The sequence below is a fragment of the Stigmatopora argus genome, chromosome 15 (genome assembly GCF_051989625.1).
Source record: "Stigmatopora argus isolate UIUO_Sarg chromosome 15, RoL_Sarg_1.0, whole genome shotgun sequence".
NCBI classification, from domain to species: Eukaryota; Metazoa; Chordata; class Actinopteri; order Syngnathiformes; family Syngnathidae; genus Stigmatopora; species Stigmatopora argus.
In genome coordinates this window covers 2,740,018-2,754,399 of record NC_135401.1, presented here as the reverse complement: position 1 = coordinate 2,754,399, position 14,382 = coordinate 2,740,018, and the positions used below count along the sequence as shown (strand labels likewise).

General features: G+C 47.6%; 1 protein-coding gene across 1 annotated transcript in view; it reads right to left on the bottom strand.

Moving 5' to 3' along the window:
* Positions 1-11,456, bottom strand: part of syne1b (spectrin repeat containing, nuclear envelope 1b) — a 51,224-nt gene extending 39,768 nt beyond the window's left edge. The window contains exons 1-28 of the mRNA XM_077620530.1: positions 11,139-11,456; positions 9,981-10,042; positions 9,294-9,389; positions 8,946-9,029; positions 8,734-8,826; positions 8,328-8,494; positions 8,038-8,234; positions 7,865-7,974; positions 7,615-7,647; positions 7,345-7,452; positions 7,139-7,276; positions 6,897-7,061; positions 6,686-6,798; positions 5,821-5,989; positions 5,656-5,749; positions 5,380-5,582; positions 5,035-5,199; positions 4,720-4,872; positions 2,680-2,823; positions 2,443-2,613; positions 2,225-2,383; positions 1,453-1,617; positions 1,240-1,374; positions 1,007-1,165; positions 677-885; positions 498-606; positions 268-432; positions 25-192 (exon numbers count right to left, since the gene is read on the bottom strand). Of these exons, the coding sequence (XP_077476656.1) occupies positions 25-192; positions 268-432; positions 498-606; positions 677-885; positions 1,007-1,165; positions 1,240-1,374; positions 1,453-1,617; positions 2,225-2,383; positions 2,443-2,613; positions 2,680-2,823; positions 4,720-4,872; positions 5,035-5,199; positions 5,380-5,582; positions 5,656-5,749; positions 5,821-5,989; positions 6,686-6,798; positions 6,897-7,061; positions 7,139-7,276; positions 7,345-7,452; positions 7,615-7,647; positions 7,865-7,974; positions 8,038-8,234; positions 8,328-8,494; positions 8,734-8,826; positions 8,946-9,029; positions 9,294-9,389; positions 9,981-10,042; positions 11,139-11,214 (3,810 nt within the window). The 5' untranslated portion in view covers positions 11,215-11,456. The remainder of the gene's footprint in view (positions 1-24; positions 193-267; positions 433-497; positions 607-676; positions 886-1,006; positions 1,166-1,239; positions 1,375-1,452; positions 1,618-2,224; positions 2,384-2,442; positions 2,614-2,679; positions 2,824-4,719; positions 4,873-5,034; positions 5,200-5,379; positions 5,583-5,655; positions 5,750-5,820; positions 5,990-6,685; positions 6,799-6,896; positions 7,062-7,138; positions 7,277-7,344; positions 7,453-7,614; positions 7,648-7,864; positions 7,975-8,037; positions 8,235-8,327; positions 8,495-8,733; positions 8,827-8,945; positions 9,030-9,293; positions 9,390-9,980; positions 10,043-11,138) is intronic.
* Between the last annotated feature and the right edge of the window lie 2,926 nt (positions 11,457-14,382).

The window sequence follows — 14,382 nt, the reverse complement described above, 5'->3', positions numbered from 1 at the left end:
TATTGGCCTTTGAATGGCCCATACCTGGTGAACCAGCAGAAGTTGCTGAGCTTCTCTCACAGTGGCGCAGTCCAGAATGGCGGCGACTTCAGCCTGAGCTTCTTTCTGCGCTTGGAGAAGATCCTCCAAAGTGGTCTGGACTTCCTCCCGGAATTGAACGCAATCCCCCACGGCCAGCACCGTCTTCTCGGCCTACGAGGCAGACCGCCGCCGACGGCTTTACACCTCCCCCTCGGGGCGAAGAACCGCGTGGGAGTGGCGACCCACCTCCACCAGCGACGTCAAAAGAGCCTTCAAATCGGCCGAGAGTTTGCCGAGAGCGCTCCCCTGCCTGCGGACGTCGTCGACGGCGCCGATTTCCGTCAGGACGGCCATGCGGGCTTTCAGCCAATTGAGGTTCCCCTCTTGTAACTCGGCGTCGTTCCTCAACTCCTGTAAACCGTAAATCAAGGATGCGGACAGCGGGAAAAGAGAGCCGGCCGGGAGCGCAAACATACCGTGACGCTAGCCTTGACCTGAGCGTATTTTCTGGGGTCGGCCGCCCGGTTTCTCAGCAGTCGAAGTTGGCTTTCTTTGGATATCAACCAGCAGGAAAGCTCGGCGTATCTGAATGGTACCACCGACATTAAGGTCGAGCTCAGGTGAGTCAAAATGAAGAAGAAAAAAAATCCTTTACCTGGCATTGTAGTCCTTCCATTTGTCCTGGTGCTCCATCAGTGTCTGGTGGGTGTTTTCGATCTCCTCGCTGACCTCGGAGTACTCCTTCCTAATCTTCTCCAAGGTCCGGTGGGCGGAGTCACCCTCAGGGAGCTCCTGGCAGAGCTCCTCCATGGCTTGCAGCCTCTTCTCGCCTACAGACTGTGGACCCTTTTCGCCGAAGAATTCCTGAAGACAGAAACGCTTGATGATGCCTCGTCTGCAGAGTTTTTCATCAGACGACGACTGATAGAATTGCCCTTCCCCCCAAAATGGACGGATTAAAATGAGTGGCCGGCCGTTTTCTTACCCGATGCTCCTTGATTAGCCTCTCGCTGCCCGCGCCGACCAAGCGCCGCTTCTCCCGGTTAACCTCGGCGAGACAATCCCGCAGCGAGAGAACCAGCCGGCTCCCCTCGGCCTCCGCCTTCAGGCGCACCGAGAGCAAGGGCGCTTCGCTCTGCGCGTCCTGGCCGAACCCAGAGAGCCGACGGCGTGAGAAGGACGTCGGTTGCCCAAACCGCCCGCCCGGCGTCAGCTTACCTTCCAGCGCTTGTGCAGCTCACGCACGGTTTCCTGCAGGGACAGCCGCTCCCTTTCGGGCAAAATGTCGGTCAACTCGTCGCAAGCCTTCAGGAAGGCGTTCAGCACGCGCTGGTCCAGCTGCCCGAAGAACTCCTGTCCAAAGAACCCCCTTAATCAGCGACTTTGACACCTTCTCGGGGCTCGGCCTTCTGATATCCAGCGTTTTCTTACCGCATGCTTTTTCAGGAGCTCCTCCGGGTCGCCTCTTTCCGTCAGCCGGCTCTCGGCCGTGTCCAGAACTTTCTCCAGCTCCAGCCGCGACTCCTCGAATCTCTTCATCAGGCCGCTGTTGGCCTCGGCGCGTTTCCTCCACTCGCTGGCTTCCTTAAACGTGGCCTGCATTTATTTGCAAATTATTTGTTTATTTGCAACCTTCCCACTTCAAACATACATTTTAAATCAAGGGTGTCAGACTGGGGTTAGTTCGCGGGCTGCTTTAACGTCAACTCGATTTCACGTGGGCCAGACCATTTTTAGGTATGATATTTATTTCATTTTTTTCATATAAATGGATTAAAAGAACTGGATTAAAAGCCCTGAATATTCAGTTTTTTATAGATCTAAAACAATGTTTATTTTAGCTTTTTTAATATATTTTTAGATTTTACAAAATGATTTTTCAACTAAAACACAGAAAAAAATGATTAAAAAATTACAATTATTGATTTAAAAGGGGGAAAATCAGGAAATTTAATATACATCTATACTCTTCATTTGAATTTGATCCTAAAACAGAAAGTTGGCACTCATGATTTACTTTCCCGGACCACACAAAATGATGCGGCGGGCCAGATTTGGCCCCCGGGCCGCCACTTTGACACTTATGCTTTAGACTGAGAATTGGGTCATTTAGTAGAAAACTAAATATATTTGTGCCTTGGCACACACTGTCAGAATCGCTATGGGAATTGGAGAAACGGTAAGGAAGAAGGTGATTGATTACCTGCGAGGAGGCTTGGATGTCAGCGACTCTTTTCTCCAGAAGAGCCGTGTCCATGTGGCGCAAGGCGGGACTGGCGTCCAGGAGCTTGAGGACGTTCTGGTGATTCCTCTCGATGGCGAGCAGACACGTCTTGCAGCTCTGCGTGGCGGCCGCCAGCTCCTGCCGGAAAAGCGGGCGTCAGCCGTCGGCTCCGATCGACTGGCCGAACGGCTCCTCACCCGGCACTCGTCTCGGAAGTCCGTGGCGGGCCCTTCTGAGTCGGGGCCACCGGTGACCCGGCCGGCCTTCTCCAGGGCCCGGTAGAACCCGGTGATGTTCTTCTCCATTTCCTCCAGCGGCGCCAAGAGGGACTGAGATTCCTTCAGCAGGGGCAGACATTGCTCCCTAACCTGGTAAAAAAAAGGGCGGAGCTCGCAAAAGCGCCGGAAAGGACGGCGGCGGGCGGGCGGTCGCACCTCGCCGAGCCGTTCTTTGACGGAGGCGATCGTCGCCGTCATCTGAGCCGCCTCCTCCGGGGGCGTGTCTTGACTCAGCAGCTGAGCGGCGCGAGCGGCCGCCTTGCACGCCGCCTCCACGGCCGGAACTTTGTGCTTGATTTCCTGCAGAGTTTGAGTTTGATTTATTTAATAAGGGACACCACATATTAATGAACATATCTATATTCATGTTAATGATTTAATATATGTAAATATGTAAGATTGTAACCGAGGACAAATGTCCATCTTTAGTCCCATGTGTAGTTTGCAGTTAAACAATGACACATACTAGACATATATACACACACGTAGCATTTTTAAACAGCGTTGTGATCGCAATTTTGTTCGTCTAACAGCCAGGCTTAAAGGGGTTCAGAGACGGGAGTTCACGTATGTTAATTGCTATTAAGTTCCAGGTATGAAGAGAGAAGGTGCTTTGGCTAATTTAGCACTCTTGTTTTTTTTAAGGGAACTACACAGTCACCTCTAGAGCCAGCCCTTGTTGAGGTGTTGGAATTCTTTGGTACAAAATCTTGTTTTTAACTTCATAATAAAAATTGTTCAAAATATAAATTGAAAGCATTTTTCTTTATTTAGGTGAATCCCATTTTGTTGCGGTCTTGGGTGGATAGTTGTCTTTTTCTTGTGTGTGCTGTCCGTGTGATTAGGAACGTGTTCCACCTGCTGTGTCTGAGTGACACAGATCTTTTGCAATTGACTTGTCCTCCCCCGCCAATGTATTTCAACTCTGTGTCACGATGCGTTGGGATTTTTTTGTACAAAATGTTGTAGTGGAGGAGGAGCTTAGTGTTGGAAGATTTTTGTCAACTAAGGTGGCATCTGCATATTTAACACTATTGCCCCAGTTCAGGCATTTGGTTTTGTTTTTAAATATCTGACAGTGGTGGTGCGTGGAGGGGACCTCAAGTTGTTCAGATGTATATAAAAGAAAAACATACTTTACAATAGAAATTGTTCAAAATATGAATTGACTTTAAAAAATCCCTTAAAAATAAATTGAAAGCATTTTTTCATTATTTAGGTGAATCCCATTTTGTTGCCGTCTGGGGTGGATAGTTGGGTTTTTCTTATGTGTGCTGTCCACGTGATTAGGAACGTGCTCCACCTGCTGTGTCTAAGTGACCCAGATCTTTTGCAATTGACTTGTCCTCCCCCGCCAATGTATTTCAACTCTGTGTCACGATGCGCTGGGAGTTTTTTTGTACAAAGTCTTGTAGTGGAGGGGGCCTCAAATTGTTCAGATGTATAAAAGAAAAAACATTCTAAATTAATCCAAAACATTCTGAGGCTTCAAAAACACTCATTTAAAGCAAATTCAATTTCTTTGTTTTAAGTGAAAATCTACCTGCCAGCACCTTGAGTCAATTTTATTAAAATATTTGTTTTCAACAGATAGACTGGGGGAGGAAGATTTAAATATGTTAGAAATGTCCATAATAGAAACCGTTCAAAATATAAATTGAAAGCATTTTTTCTTTATCCCATTTTGTTGCGGTATTGGGTGGATAGTTGGGTTTTTCTTGTATGTGCTGGCCACATGATTAGGAACGTGTTCCACCTGCTGTGTCTTTTTGGTGCCCCTTCCCCCGAGTGACCCATATCTTTTGCAATTGCCTTGTCATCACCCGCCCATGGATTTGTGTCGTGGTCAGTCTGTGTGGGATTATTGCTTTTTTTAGATGATGTCTTCTCGTCGGTGTGCATATTTTTCATCCGCCGTTAAAATTAATCAAGACGTTTTAGATGTGTGGTCTTCAAAAGAACAAAAAAGTAGTAAATTTACTTTAAGTGGAATAAAGAAAACAAGCTGAAGAAAGATATTTGACTGGATTTCAGACAAATATTGTATTAAGATGTTCTAAATTTGCAGTAAGGGGGCCTAATGGTGTCAACAGATTTAGCAAATAAACAGCTGACATACAGTCTTTTGAACGGGAGGCCTGTCGAGAGGTCAGTTGCCTCTTTTGGACTTTTGTGCAGTACCGACATAAGATTTACCTCCACCTCCTGGACAAAGGCGCGAACGTTGAGGAAAGACACTTGCACGGCGGCATTCATCTTCTCGTCGGTGGCGTCCATGAACATTTTCAAAGTGTCCAGTCCGTCCTGGTAGTCGTACCTCAACTTGTCCACCTCGTCCGCCCTGGCGTACTACAGAAGAAAAGCTTTTTCTGAGCTAAGACAATATAATTATTTTTAAAACTGTCCTGAATAAAATAAATTGGACACCCCCTCCTTTTGACACTTTAGTCGGACTCGAGAGGCATGACTGAATACCAGAGTATGATAAGGAGAAAGACGGACGGGATTTACATATTTGACTTTAACGAAGAGCTCCCGCCATCGACCGTTGAGGAGAAGGAGCTGCTGCTTGAGGTCCCGCGACACAAGGTCGTCGCAGGTCTCGATCAGGAAGTTGCCGGCGTCGTTCATGTCCGTATGCTGCTGGACCCAGCGGGGTAGGTTGCTGAAAAAGTCCTGAAACCAGATCCACAAATAACAAAGTTTGCCATGACAAGAAAGTGACCTTTGACCTTATGACGTAGAATCACTCATTTTTGATTTCACAAATTTCACAAGCACGTTGACAACAGTCTTGATCAAACAATTTATCAAATTTTCCCACCAACAAACAAAGGCCTTTAATTTTCGTCTCACCCGCTTGGCGCCCTCGGATTGGTTGAGCATGTTCTCGGCGTCCTCCAGCCATGCCTGAAGAGCCTCCACCGTGCCGGCGTACTTGTCCCAGTTGACCGTCACCTCCTCCAGCATGCTGCGGACACTGCGCACCTCCAGTGCCAGGTTCTTCCACTGGGCCGCCGCTTCGGACAGGAATTTGTTCACCTCCTCCGCCTCTTCGACTGCGGACGCAGTTGATCCGTGTTACTCGGCGTGGCTGTTCCCCCGTTCCCCGGGCGACCAGCGGAGACTCACCGGAAGCGTCGGACTTGAAGACGTCCGCCGCGCGGCGGGCCGCCTCGAAGAGGATCTCGTACCGCTCGAAGAACTTGTGGCCCTCGACGAAAGTCTGAGGAGAGCGAGATCCCAGAGAAGTGTTTTTTGTGGTGGCCCGATCTCGGCGACCCCCGTGACACTCACCAGGTAGCTTTGCATCAGGAGCTCCACCGAGTCCCGCCTGCCGTATTTCACGATCCAGGACTTGAGCTTGGACTCGGCCGAGAGCAGGAAGGCCATCAGCCGGTACTTGCTCTCCCAGAATTCCAGTTTGATCAAGTGGCCGTTCCGTGACGCCGACACAGAATGGAACCTGCCGTTGGAAGGCGCTTGGTTTTTCATGTTCTAGTTCAAGGGTGTCAGACTCGGGATGGTTCGCGGGCCGCTTTAACGTCAACTCGATTTCATGCGGGCCGGACCATTTTAGATATATGGAGATTTTTTTTAATAAATGGATTAAAAGAACTGGATCAAAAGCCCTGAATATTCAGTTTTTTATAGATCTAAAACAATGTTTATTTTAGTTTTTTTATATATATTTTTAGATTTTACAAAATGGTTTTTGAACAAAAAACAAAAAAAATGATTAAACAATTACAATTTATGGGGAAAATCAGGGAATTTTATATACATCTATACTCTTTATTTTAATTTGATCCTAAAACAGAAAGTTGGCACTGACGATTTACTTTCTCGGGCCAGACAAAATGATGCGGCGGGCCAGATTTGGCCCTCGGGCCGCCACTTTGACACACGTGTTCTAGTCATTGTTGCGGCAATACCATTCTCGGCTGCCGGTATCGATTTCAACACCGGACTGTGTGGTATCGGGCAATCCGATACTGTACCGATGCTATGCTGTTGTTTTTTTTTTATTATATTTTGCATACCTGGCACATTATTTCTCAGTACTCTTCTGTACAATGATGTCAATTTAGTGACGTATCAGTAAAGCTGCCAGTATCTTTGCATCACAAGTTCGAGTCCGGTCAGATGTCCGACAACTTACCGTTCCGCCATATCCTGGAGCTGTTCCGGCGGCACCGGGACGCCGTTAACCGATCTGTCCCGGTGGATCTGCTGGAACGGTTGCCTGTGCGATTCCAGGTTGTTTAAGATGTCCTGCAAAAGTCCAATATTAGATTACAGATTAAATAACTTGATTCATGTCGGGAAACGTTTAATTTGAATTTCTCAACCGAAAAACGGAGAGAACCGACCTTGTGCTGCTCCAACTTCCCACGGACGAGGTCGGCCGTCTCGTCGTGAGCGCGCCGGACGGGAATCTCCTCCCTGAGAGCCATCTCGGCCCTGTGCAACCAGGCTCCGATCGCACCCAGAGGACCCGGCAAGGACTTGTCCAGGTGGATGTGCCAGTCAAGCAGCTGCCAATGACAGCGCTCGGTTAGAAAAAAAGAAAAAAAAAACGACATCACGCCCAGAAGTCCGGAACGGCATCTACCCTGAGGGACAGGCGTTCCCACGCCTGTTTGAGGAGAGCCTGCTCCACCGACAGCTTGCCATCCTTGCGCGGCGGCCGAAGTACCAGATCCGTCTGCTTCTTCGTCATCTCGTACTGAGCGCGGAGGTTCTTGAAGGCCTGGCAAAAGCGGCGTGGCGTTCAAGTGAGCGGGGCCCCTCGGTGAGGAAATAGCGTCGCTCGGCTACCTGGTACTTGACGGTGAGGTTGCCCTCGCCGGCCTGGGCCCTCAGCACATCTCTCTCCAGCTGGTCCAGGAAGACCTTGAGCTCCCTCAGCATCTTGCGCTCCTCCCTCTGTCACATTGCGAAAGAGGAAGGCCAAACCCTCACAAACTTGCATTTTGTTTCCCACTATTGAGCTGTAGAATTATAGTTTTCTCAAAAGGAGAAGCTCCGTTCCAATGCTTTCCAGATGCAAAATTAGCGGAAGATGAAAAGAGAAGATATTTGACATACCTCAAGCATTTGCTCTATGTCTTGAGGGTCAAACTAGCCCAGGGAAGCGAGTAGTAAAGCATACAAAAGAGAAGAAGCGTCAGATGAAGAAGATCAAGAGTTGCAGAGCGTTGTCTTCGGGGTGATTTTACAAAATATTTAGCTTTTGTTTATGTTCCAAAAGTGTGCGTAGGTACCGCTCACTGGAATCAATTTCATCCAAAAGACATATTTCTGCATGAGTTGGGAACGTTCCAGTGATGTTGGCTACCTCGTCACGCTGGCCGTCGTCGTCCGAGCGCCGGGGGTCGGGGTAGAGCTTGAGGAACTGAGCCACGTACGTCATGATAGACTTCTCGTCCGGCTTGTCCACGTCCACGTCTGGCGAGAAACGCAGGAGGTCAGCTCCAAAAACAGGAAATCGGCGTAACGGTGAAAGATCACCTTCTGGATCCAGCAGACGGGGGATTCCCAGCTCGTTCTCCGCCAGCGCAAAAGCCTCCTCCAGGTTGTCCTTATTGCTTCTGCGACGCACCGCCTGCATGTCCACCAGATCGGGCCGGACGGCGTGCACCACCGCCTGGAAGGCCACTCCGTCGCGCCAGCTGGGACCAAAGTCCTTCACCTCGATGCCGTGACGCCTGAGGAACCGTAAGCCATAGCCGTAAACCAAGCATTTATCCGGCTAGTCGAAGGCGGCCATTTTGGCTCTCCTCCGCCCCGGATGGACTAACCTGGCGGCGGTGGCCTGCACCCATTTGAGCAGGGCCTTCTTGGCGTTGCCCTGAAACCTGACCACTTTACGCTTCATGGGGGGGCTTCCCGTTTCGGAGCTCTCCACCGAGGAGTTGCTGGCGGACAAGGCCTGCAGAGCTGGAAGGTTGCTGGTCAACTCTTCAATCTGAGCCAGACCACAAAGAACCAACCACATGTGAGGATCAGGTCAATTCCCAATTTATTTTTCTCGACTTGGATCACAAATAAAGTGAGTGACAATCTCACTGAAATCGATAGCTACTAGTGAGAAACAAACTTCAAGAGTTCTCAAATTCAAGAGCCAAAAGATTGGATATCTCTTCTAGTCCATGGCACTAAAAGAGTTTATCGTGTTACGAAAGGTTAGAGGGGGCTTGAGCGAACCTGGAAATAGAGGATAACGGTCCATATCAAGCCGAGGATGATGGAAGGTCGCCCGTCTGCGATGTCCGTAGCGTGAATGTTAACCAGTTTGATCTGGAAGCAGAGACAGGAGAACACGCTCATTCGCCAGGTGAACAAACCATCGCTGCCCAGTAAAAAACCCATCCAAGTTTGAGATGGAATACACCCCAGAAGTTCCGAAAAGCACCTACCTTCCTGCCCTCGAGGAACTTCAGCGCCGTGCCGATGTTTGAAAGCCAGTGAATCCTCTTGAGTTGACGCCCCTGCTCGCAGGGCTGAAAAAAAACGCAAAGCCGTTCTTATCGAACTCTTTGAAAAAGGTGCCCATCCGTTAAAAGTATGAAACAACCTTTAATTGCCCCAAACAAAATGGCTTCTGGGTCGCATTATTGGTAGGGGCAACATTTTCTTCAAAGTCAATGCGGCGACATTCAAATTAAGTCCAATTTTAAATTATCCCAATTTGGAAGCTGTCAATAATGGTAAAGCCTGAAAAACAAGGGATGGTGGAGCAACGGAAGATGGAAAAAAAACCTTACGAGTCTTTGACCCGACAGCACTTCCAACAGCGCCAACAGCTTCAGCCCATCTTTAATGTCCTCAAAAAGATCGTTGACTTCCAGCGGCGGTTTGTGCTGTGAGACAAGACACAGAGATCCAAGACAACTTTTGTCACTCAACAGGGAGTAACGTGTAAGTAACCAAAAACAAAAGAAGTGAGCTACAGGTCTCACGCATTGGCTGCCAACCCAATTGGCACTACACTGGAGAATAACGAGAAATAAGTCTGGCTTGATTTGAGACGGTCATAATGAGGAAACATTTGTCACCGTGACATATTTTCACATTCTGATGAGATAAAACAAAACCACAAAACATTGCACTTTCCTTCTACGCAATGTCATAAAGCTTTTAATCAGCCTTGTTAACCGGCATCACTGTTTTGCTCTATTGACAGCCTGCTGGGAAATGTCCTGGCCCCGTTGTTCTCCATCTGCGTCAGCCCCTCCCTTTAAAAATTGGCGCTACATATGCGCACGAAAGTACTTGGCCAAGTTACCAAAGCGCTACGTCACACGTTTATTAGTTCAAGCTTTAATACAAATGATACTTTTGTAACGAGAGCTAAGACGTCAGGTCGAACCAAGCAAAATAAACGGACCACTTGTCGACCCGCATGAAGCTATGCTAAGCGTCAATAAGATTTGGAGTCCGTCTATCCTTACCTTGGCCAAGTGAGAGTTGATCCATTTGGTGAAGGTTCTCTTCTGCACAGCTTCTTGCTCATCTGCAAACAGATCAGAAAGGCCATGGTTGACCACCATGAACGCAAACGCCGGGGGAATTTCTGAGTTCATTGATGGCTTTCTACTGATTTTTGGGGCATTTGCAAGCATCGTTTTAACTGCAGGGAGCAAAAAAATGAAATGCACACGCACTTGTTTGGACTAAAGAACGGAAACGGGAAGAGAGCTCATTACTTATTTAGTCGATAAACTTGCTGAGGCGCGCTTGAGAGTGATTAAATGATGTGGAGGACACGCCGAGGTTTGACGAAGTCTCGTCTGTTGACTCTGTCCATTCTAGGCCTAGCAAGGACGACAACAAAGCGCCTTTGTGACGGAAGCACGTCACTGTATTTTAACGCGTTGGAGTGGGATGACCAAAGCGAGAAAGTCTATTGGTTTGGTTGTTGTTTTTTTTCCAAAACTGAACCGTCACAATGTCCAAGCGGAAAAATATGGATGAGCCGCAGCAGTTGACGGCGTTCGCACCTGTGCAAAGAAAGCGTGCGGTGAGTCAGCGGTTTTATCCGTTAGCCTCAGATCGAATGGCATCATTTTTCACCGCGACCCATCCGGAATTGTAGAAACCGACCGGTCGCTGTTTGGTCTGCCGTCTAGTAAATGCACTCTTTTTCTCCTCTTCTTTACATTTAGGAATATTGTTGTTTTTTTGTCAATGAAGCACTTCCAGAACCCCCGAAAAAAAGCCGAGATTCCGAGTCGCGAACGCTAGTCGAATTTGGAATTCTTAAGAACTTTAGCGCAGCCTACTCTGCCGCGGAAGCATCCGCCGGCCGGCAGTACGTTTCGCCGGAGCCGTTTTCATGGTGACGCAGCTTTATCCGCGACGACGGCGCCGACGGACGGCCCTCTCCCGTCCGTCTGTCTGCGTCGCAAGGTTAATTAGCCGCCGGGGGCGGCGAGCGTTCCGTGCATCTTCAAAAGAGGTCACGCCGAGAGACTAGCGGCGGCCGGCGGCGCGTCTATTATTATTCCGAGTGGCGGGCGGGCCCCTCGTGCATTATGCGGCAGCTTCGGCCATCCTGCGCGGATGCGGCGGTCACGCTCGGCGGACGTCGGTGGTTGGGGGGCACTCACCCCGCAGATATTGAAAGAATCCCGTGACCAGATTCAAGGAGGTTTTCCTAGCGCCCGCGTCCTTGTGGACGGCCATTCCAAAGATCCATGCGCGGGAGGAACGGCGGCCACGGCGCGGCGGCTGTGGAAAAGCGCCGTCCGGGATGAACGCGGCCCCCAGCCCGCTCCTCCCCCCGTATCACACGCGCGGCGACAGTCGCCCGGACGGCCGATTTACGGTCCGACTCGGCCGTGACGTCGCCATCCTCGGGAGCCGCGGATGCGCGCGGAAAACCCCCGTCGCCGTCGTCACGACGCCGTCGGAGGCCGGCCAATCCGCGGTGAGGGAGGGGGGCGCTTGGGGGGGTGGCACGTGATCTGACTGGCTGAGCGGCTCTTTTTGCCTGGCCAAATCCTCCGTGACTGATACGCGCACTAGCAAAGCGCATCACTTCAGGAGATGCGAGCCAATCTCTCCAGATTAATTCAATTTAGGGAAAGTGGACTCACGCGTGGGAAAATTGTAGGGATTAGACTAAAGAAAGGGTGTCGTCTCACTCCAGAAAACTTTTCAAAAATGCAAAAAAAATTGTGTTGAACCAATTCTTGGGATGTCCCCATTGTAAACAATCCAGATGAAAGAAAACAGGGGAATAATATAATAATATAAAGTTCATTAAACCACAGAAATTGACAAGACAACGAGGGATGCCTGGACAAGCCAGAATTTCAGTCTTTTATATTCTTTGGGCACATGAAAAAAACACTCCTTTATATTCTTGCAAGACCAGTGAAGAGCTAAAAGCTTTTATGCTAAAAATAACAGCTGCTGTTTTCTATTATTAGTGCTTTGGATACAAATGCTAAATAGGGCACTCATTGAAATACTATGAAAATAAATGGTCTCTGAAGAGTGGTATTATGGGCCAGTTGATTTGGGTTTGGGGTGTTTTTGCTTTGTAAATTAAACAAATCAATAGGAAATAACCCAGAAAAAACCCAAAGTTATCAAGAAGCAATCTGATAATCAGGAAGTGACACCAAGGTGGCCCAAAATTCACACCATGTGACCCAAAATCAACAAAATCTGACACAAAAATGCCCCAAATGCCTTCTAATCACAGGAAATGACCCAATAAAGATGGGAACTGGCCCAAAAATGACTCATGTGAGTTCAGAAATGGGATTGTTAATTAATAATATGAAATGTAAGCTTTTTAAATTGACAAAAATAGCCACTTGTCTCATGCAGGGTTAACGTCAGCCACCATGTGGTTTTTTTTAAACTTATTTTAGCATTTTTATGACATGTTTACAATCAGCCGTAATGTAGACAAACTCACCCTGCAGTTTTTGCATCACGCCAACAATGTCCGCACATCCTGCCACGCGACGCCTCGGAGAGGCCATGGTGCGCACCCGCGGGGGCGCCGGTGCTCCGCTTACAGCCGGCGTCCAACGGCTGCGATGGTCTAGGAAATGTAGATTTAATTGAAACTTCTTGGAATATTTGATGATATTTTCATTGTTTGTTATTGATCAGGCTCCAGCTATTACTTAGTTAAGTAATCAACTTATCTATCCATCAATTACTTTGATTAATTCAGATGTCAAATTTAGGAGCTTAAATTTAGGAGTTTAAATACTTGAAATAACATTTATTTTGAGCTGCACATGTATTGGCACCAAAATTCCACTATCAAAAAGAGAAGTAAATGTGAATACAAAATATCTTAGTGTATCTTCAAACTCAACAAAATTATGTTCAAAGAAAAACTCATTTCCACCAAGTACAGTACAACCAAAACAACTGAGTGTAAACCAACAATATATATATATATGGACAACCAACCATATTTTTATCAAACAAATGCGTTTCACAATCTGTAGTAATACACAAATTGAACTTTTGAATGAGCTATTTACATGTTTATACTGCTTTTACAATGTAAACTTACACTAGCTGCTAGCATAGCGATTAGCCACCCACTTTTAGCGCGAAACTCGTCCTAACCGCTATTTGGCATAATATTTACACAAACACGACAGTAAAACCACTAAAATAATATTCCATCACTTCTAGAAGTACTTTTACAATGTATACTTATACTATCTGCTAGCATAGCGATTAGCCACCCACTTTTAGCGCGAAACTCGTCCTAACCGCTAATTGGCATAACATTTACACAAACACGACAGTAAAACCCCTAAAATTATATTCCAACACTTCTAGAAGTGTTTTATCAATTCTCTAACAATACATACTTTCTTAAAATAACATATTAAAGCATTGAAATTGAATTTAATCAAAAACGGGCCTTGCTTACCTGAGCTCACCAAAAGTTTTGAGGGTACTGAAGGAATAATAGTTTAAAACCTTAAGGTGTTTCATTAGATATTGCTGCATTCTGTGTGTGAGATTGTAAAGTGCTGAGCATATGAACAAGGCAGAATGTTGAGTGGAATGCGAAGGTCACAAGCAGAGGATGTGGGAGTAGGACTCAATAGATTGCAGATGTGTGGGGGGTTGCAAGATTTCACTGTGTGCAGGTACCAATAAGACGAAGGCAGTTGCTGGAAGCGGAAAAGTACAAACTGGGCGGGAACCGCGAGAATCTTCAAGAAAGAAGGACCAGTGGCCAGGAGGCCTGCGTTGTTGTGTCATTTGCATATTGTGGACTATAACTAAGTTTGTGGGCGGCTCGGAGAAGGAGAGAGAACGACGACGACGACTGGTGGCAACATGCGTCTGCTTGGACAGGCTGAGAGGGCCCCTGAGCCACAAATTTATGTCTTGAGATTTGTATGATAGAAATAAATCCACCTGTGTGTGAGAATGTCGGCTTCCTGATATCTCTATATCGCAGAACGAGCGCGCAAATTGTTGGAATGAGTGAAAGTCGGGTAAGGTTACAAATTGGAGTCAGATTATTAACTTAACTTTAATATAAGTACAAATTCTATACCCAACAATTTATGGTGACCCCGACGTGATGCGATTGAGATAGTAGGGCCACTAAGAATCTGGGATTCAGGGTCTGGGACCCACGTTCACACCAGGTGACGACCTGAGAAAGGAGCCACACGCGTCCGACCGTCTTTCCTCTTGGGTGCACAGTGAAACAAGGTAAGCAGATTCCTTTTCAAATTCTGCATATTGACAAATGCCAAATTATATAGAGGAAGGAGGACCGGCACGTCTTAAATGTATAAGGATGGACAGTAGGGTGTAAAATCTGGGATTTACCTACGTAGAGTAGTCCAT